Source organism: Anolis carolinensis, chromosome 6, assembly GCF_035594765.1.
Source record: "Anolis carolinensis isolate JA03-04 chromosome 6, rAnoCar3.1.pri, whole genome shotgun sequence".
Classification (NCBI taxonomy): Eukaryota; Metazoa; Chordata; class Lepidosauria; order Squamata; family Dactyloidae; genus Anolis; species Anolis carolinensis.
The window spans coordinates 9,092,092-9,099,046 of NC_085846.1; the positions used below are offsets into that span (position 1 = coordinate 9,092,092).

General features: G+C 41.5%; 1 gene segment (V, D, J or C); it reads right to left on the bottom strand.

The window, feature by feature from the left end:
* Positions 1–2,733: 2,733 nt before the first annotated feature.
* Positions 2,734–3,669, bottom strand: LOC134292626 (Ig heavy chain V region MC101-like). The segment is given in 2 exon segments: positions 2,734–3,292; positions 3,409–3,669. Coding segments are annotated over 2 exon segments (378 nt in total).
* Between the last annotated feature and the right edge of the window lie 3,286 nt (positions 3,670–6,955).

A 6,955-nucleotide genomic window follows, 5' to 3' on the forward strand; every position in this document is an offset into this window, starting at 1 on the left:
TAAATGGCTGTATCTTCAGGCTTCAAACCACTCAACTGAAAGATCACTTGACTTTTTGAAGTGTCCTTACTGATGGAGACCCTGCTTTTGAGAGCGCTGTTGTAGTAAGTGGTTCCACCACCCCAGATATGTACAATCTTTCCTGAGAACTGACGAATCAAGCCGACTGCATAGCTGTTGTCAGTGACAGAAAATCCGGAGACCGTACAGGTCATATGCAGAGTTTCTCCTGGCTTCTTCATACCACCTCCAGATTCAATGAGGGTAACTTGGGAGACAATGCCTGTGTGGAAAAGAAAAGTCCAATAAGAACATGGGGAAATGAACAAAAAGATGGAGAAGATACACAAAACTGTTTAACAAAACCGTTTTTGAACCGAAATGAGTTTCTTTTCATACATGCAGGAAAGACCATTAAGAAACTGATGAAGAACGTCAGCGCCATGGTTCATTGGCAGCCACCCTGTGCTAGACTAAAAGGAATTGAGGACCATGGATTCTCCGCCCCAAGAGTCTCATCCCCTTAAAAGATATCCACACCAGAAAGATTTGCATGAGGCTACAGATGTCTGTAATATAAGCCAATTTGCAATCTTTAGCATCTCATGTATAAGAATGGATGGTTTACGAAACAAAACAGCAAACTTTTCTATACCTCCACCCTTCTTCGCCATGCTTAGGTGCATCTACACTATAAAACTAAAGTTTCACACCAATTTAACCTCCATGGCTCAGTGCTCTGGATTCGTGAGAGTTGTAGGATTTTATAAGGTCTTTAATCTTCTCTGCCAAAGAGTTTGGTGGTGCTTCACCAAACTACAAATCCCAGGATTCCATAACATTGAGCCATGCTAGATCTTTCCTTTTCATACTGTCATGATACAATACTATGGACTCTTGGAATTTGTAGTTTGTGATACAATGTAGTAGAGATGGCTAAATACCTTGTAAAACTATAACACCCCCAATTCCATAGCATTGAGCGGTTTCAGTGGCGTGGAATTCATCAAACTCAAGTTGATTGTGGTGATGGGTTTATCACTAATATACACTCTATCACCATTGCTGAAGTTCCTGAACTTCCCTTTATAAGCAGTTTGAAATACTGGGTCAGTTTAAAAGACAGTGGAGAAGCAGCTGCTCTCTATGTGCAATATTAATTGTAGTGAACTCTTATGTTAAAACATTGAGATAGATGTGAAAGGACCAAGCTCGCCATCATCTGCATATTGTTCTGAGAAGTCAGGAGAAGGAATGTAGGTAATAATTGAAGCTTAATGGAAGTTGAGAAGAATCATACTTGGAAATGACCCATGGATCATCCAGGCCAACTTCCTTCTGCCGTGCAGAAACAGGTAATCAGTTACACCAACAGATGACTCTCCAGCATCTGCTCCTAAACCTCATAGGGAAAAAAAGAACGACCCAAACAATTACCGTCCGGTTAGCCTCACGTCGACAACAGGCAAAATTCTGGAAAAGATAATTAAGGAAGTGCTCTGCAAACACTTAGAAACAAATGCAGTCATTGCTAATAGTCAACACGGATTTACCAAAAACAAATCATGCCAGACTAATCTGATCTCTTTTTTTGATAAAGTTGCAAGCTGGGTAGATGCAGGGAATGCCGTGGATGTAACGTACCTGGATTTCAGTAAGGTCTTCGACAAGGTCCCCCATGACCTTCTGGCAAACAAGTTAGTCAAATGTGGGCTAGGTAAAACTACGGTTAGGTGGATCTGTAATTGGTTAAGCGAACAAACTCAAAGGGTGCTCACCAGTGCATCATCTCCATCTTGGAAAGAAGTCACAAGTGGAGTGCCGCAGGGTCCCGTCCTGGGCCTGGTTCTGTTCAACATCTTTATTAACGACTTAGACGAAGGGTTAGAAGGCACGGTCATCAAGTTTGCAGATGACACCAAACTGGGAGGGATAGCTAACACTCCAGAAGACAGGAGCAGAATTCAAAACGATCTTGACAGACTAGAGAGATGGGCCGAAACTAACAAAATGATGTTCAACAGGGACAAATGCAAGATACTTCACTTCGGCAGAAAAAATGGAATGCAAAGATACAGAATGGGGGACGCCTGGCTTGACAGCAGTGCGTGTGAAAAAGATCTTGGAGTCCTCGTGGACAACAAGTTAAACATGAGCCAACAATGTGATGCGGCAGCTAAAAAAGCCAATGGGATTCTGGCCTGCATCAATAGGGGAATAGCGTCTAGATCCAGGGAAGTCCTGCTCCCCCTCTATTCTGCCTTGGTCAGACCACACCTGGAATACTGTGTCCAATTCTGGGCACCACAGTTGAAGGGAGATGTTGACAAACTGGAAAGTGTCCAGAGGAGGGCGACTAAAATGATCAAGGGTCTGGAGAACAAACCCTATGAGGAGCGGCTTAAACTAAGCATATTTAGCCTGCAGAAAGGAGAATGCTGAGAGGAGACATGATAGCCATGTACAAATACGTGAAGGGAAGTCCTAGGGAGGAGGGAGCAAGCTTGTTTTCTGCTGCCCTGGAGACGAGGACGCAGAACAATGGCTTCAAACTACAGGAAAGGAGATTCCACCTGAACATCAGGAAGAACTTCCTCACTGTGAGAGCTGTTCAGCAGTGGAACTCTCTGCCCCAGAGTGTGGTGGAGGCTCCTTCTTTGGAGGCTTTTAAGCAGAGGTTGGATGGCCATCTGTCAGGGGTGCTTTGAATGTGATTTCCTGCTTCTTGGCAGGGGGTTGGACTGGATGGCCCATGAGATCTCTTCCAACTCTACTATTCTATGATTCTATTATTTTATCCCACGGCGCCATCGGGGGCTCCTGCTATACACACATACACACACACACACACACACGATAGTATGAATATATAGAGATAGTAGGAAAAAATTACTTCTTTACCCACAAACCCTTCAATGACTAATGTATTTTTAAAGGAAGAATAGTTTTTGTATTATTGCTTAAAAGAATTTCCTCACTGTGCGTCGTGCACAGTAATACACAGCTGTGTCTTCAGGCTTCAAACCACTCAATTGAAAGATCACTTGACTTTTTGAAGTGTCCTTGCTGATGGAGACCCTGCTTTGGAGAGCGCTGTTGTATCTAGTGGTTCCACCACCCCAGATATGTGCAATCCATTCCAAGGTCTTTCCTGAGAACTGACGAATCAAGCTGACTGCGTAGCTGTCGTCAGTGACAGAAAATCCGGAGACCGTACAAGTCATATGCAGAGTTTCTCCTGGCTTCTTCATACCACCTCCAGATTCAGTGAGGGTAACTTGGGAGACAATGCCTGTATGGAAAAGAAAAGTCCAATAAGAACATGGGGAAATGAACAAAAAGATGGAGAAGATACACAAAACTGTTTCACGAAAACGTTTTTGAACTGAAATGAGTTTCTTTTCATACATGCAGGGAAGACCATTAAGAAACTGATGAAGAACGTCAGTGCCATGGCTTATGGGCAGCCCCCTTCTGCTGGACTAAAAGGACTTGAGGACCATGGATTGTCTGCCCTGAACCTCTCACTTCCCTTTAAAGATATCCACATGAGAAAGATTTGCATGAGGCTACGGGTGCCCATAATATAACCCAATTTGCACCATCTAGCATATCATTTACAAGAATGGATGGTTTACAAAACATAACAGCAAACTTTTCTATAACCCCACCCTTTCTTGCCATACTTAGGTATATCTATCTACACTATAGAATTAAAGAGTTTCACACCATTTTAACAGCATGGCTCAGTGCTCTGGAATCCTAACAGCTGTAGGATTTAATCTTCTCTGCCACAGAATAGTGGTGCTTTGCCAAACTACAAATCTCAGGATTCAATAGCACTTATATGGTAATATAAATCTTTCCTTTGCATACTTCCATGATTCAATAGTATGGAGTCTTGGGATTTGTAGTTTGTGGTGCACTTTGGCAGAGAAGGCTAAACATCTTGTAAAACTACAACTTCCAAAACTGCATAACATTGAGCGTTTTAAGTGGTGGCAGCTTGCATTATTTGTCCAGTGGGGATGCACTCTGCAATCAAGCACTTTTGACAGATGGCCATCCAGCCTCTGCTTAAAAACCCCCAAAGAAGGAGACTCACCCCCACTCGAAGGCAGCAACACATTCCACAAATAGTTCTTACTGTCAGGGACTCCTTCCTAAGATAAATATTGCTAGTAGCTTGAAGTAACTGCATATTAAGCCTTGGATAATTAAGGAGATGGGAAGTGAAATAAAGGCTGTCTCTACTCAACAGAATTATTGCAGTTTGACACCACTTTAACTGCCAGCCCTCAAGGCTATGAATTCTTGGGAGTCTGATATTGCAAGAGCACTCTGTTGCAGAGAAATCTAAAGACCCCTGCGTTCTTCCTGGAGGTATTCAGGGATACAAAAATACGTATTTAATTATGTGACCTTTCCACAATTTTCTTACCTTCTTGCCATCTAAGGATGGATAAACTTTACAACAGGGTCATCTCCATGTTGGAAAAAGTGACATTCATGCAGTCCGATCCTATTTTAACTGCTAGGACTTGGGGAATCTTGAAAGTTGTAGTCTCAACAACTTTTCTCTCCCTGGTAATGCAGGTGCCAAATCAACCTACAACTCCCAGAACCCCATAGCATTGAGCTATGGCAGTTAAAGTTGGGTCAAACTGCATCATAAATGCAACCATTTCCAGTTGAGTTTCAATGAAATTACCATTAGATTTTCTATTAAACCTCTATCCACATTATTTTTCATTTTTGCTTAGCTGTCCTTGTAGATCAGTGGTTCCCAACCTTTGGGCCTCCAGGTGTTTTGGACTTCAGCTCCCACAGTTCCTAACAGCTGGTAAGCTGGCTGGGATATCGGTGAGTTGAAGACCAAAACACCTGGAGGTTGGGAACCACTGATCTACAAGGACAGCTAAGCAAGAACCACTGCTATAGATATTGTAGTGGAGCAGAAGAATGTTTGGCTGGTGTTACTGGTTATGGGATTTAAAAAATGCTCTTTGAATTTTTTTCACACAGAAATGCACTTGACCACATTGTGTTCATAGGAATGATTGCTGTCACCCTATTTAACCCTTCTTTAAAGGGAAAGTTGTCATCTTACTGAATTCCTACTTATCTATAGTGCAAAACCCAAGGCTAGGGCAGGGCTATCATTAGTATATCAGGATGTGCCTTTTTATAGAACAGTACCTACTCCGAGACATCTGCTCCCTAGAGTAAAATTAATATTTTCCCCCTTCTAATTTCCTCTCTGAAGTGTGGCATCTGTTTTGGGGGCTTTCTTTAAATTTTTATTATTGTCAGTATTGTGGAATACGAGCACCACCTTCAGGAAACTATATTCTGAATCAACACAGTCAGAAGAGGTTTTCGAACGAGTCAAGAATGTATTCCTTTCACTGTGTGTCTCGGGCACAGTAATAGACAGCCGTATCTTCTTGCTTCAGATTATTTATTTGCAGATAGAGGTTGGAGCTGTCCTTGGAGGCAAAAAATCGCCCTTGGATGGTTGGAGAGTAGTTATTGCTAAAGGCTGTATAATAGTAAGCCAGCCACTCCAACCCTTTCCCAGGACGCTGCCGAATCCAAACCATGCCATAGCTGCTTAAGTCAAAGCCTCTCACAGGACAGGTCAGTCTGGTGGATTCGCCAGGCTTTTTCACTTCCTGGCCAGATTGAGTGAGAACAACTTGTGAACTGACCACTGAAAAGAGAGAGGAAGACAAAGATAAGAACCACATGTATAATAATATATATAAGCCCTTTGGACGATATTTGTAATTCAAAATCATGGCCTTCATGGTGTAGCAGTTTGAGCATCTGGATGACACCTCTGGATTCAAGCTTTGGCCAGATCAGGAAACTCACTAGGTGACACTATCTCAGCCCCAGAGGAGGTAAAAACTGGAAAACCCCTTGATAGGATTACCTTAGGTTAACCATAAAACAAAAAAGCTTGAAGGCACACAACTACAAGATCTCCCAAAATTTCTATCATTTTCAATAAGTAAAAAGAATTTTTAAAAGCCAGTTCGTTTTTATAAACAACTTACAAGAAAACCCTGCTACAAATAGGACTAAGTAGATCAATTCCCGCATTGTAAACAGTGGAATTGAAAGGCTAGTGAACCTGTGACGACTGAAGTGAAGCAGCTTGACTTAAACCTGATTTTTAAAAGGGACTCAAACATTTCAGTTTTGCATATTCTGAACAGTGCTATATGTAACTGAAATAAAAGGGGTGGAACTCACAGAGGTATGCAATGGAGTGAAGGAACAGAGCCTGGATCATGGAAGCTTCCAATTTTTGTAATCAGAGAGTCACTAAAGCACAGCTGGCAAGGAAAGTATGGAAACTGAGCATCCCTTTGATCTATTATTTTTCTAAAGGGAAACTACTGGAAGGCAGATGTTGTGGATAGGCTGAATAAAATTTTGATTAAAAGAATTACAAAATATCAGACAAACACTTAATATAAAAGTGTAGTCAGTGGACAATTGCAACAGATTTATAAACCCATGGAGGGAACCCAACATTCAAACCACTACAGCACGCTGGTGTTATTTTCTTTAATAAAACTACAAAATCCATAAAAACAAGCAATATCAATGGGAAAAGTTATTAATTCAAGATCATGAGATTTTGGAGGAAGAGGAAATGTATAAGGTTCTCCCCTACATTTATATTTTTAATATGAAAATATAAGCTTGATTAAGAACTGGTTTGCATAAAGCTACAAGTGAATGTCTTCTCCACATACCCGGTTAATCTGCAGAATCAGACTCCTAACAAGTTGCAGAAAAGTTACATTCTTGAATGGGCCTTGCTGTATTGTCTCTGTCAATAGCCATGTTGGCTATAGAACTCCAAGACTGGACCTACACTGCCATATAATACAGTTTCAGAATAAAGATTAACTGTATCAAACTGGATTGTATGAGTCTG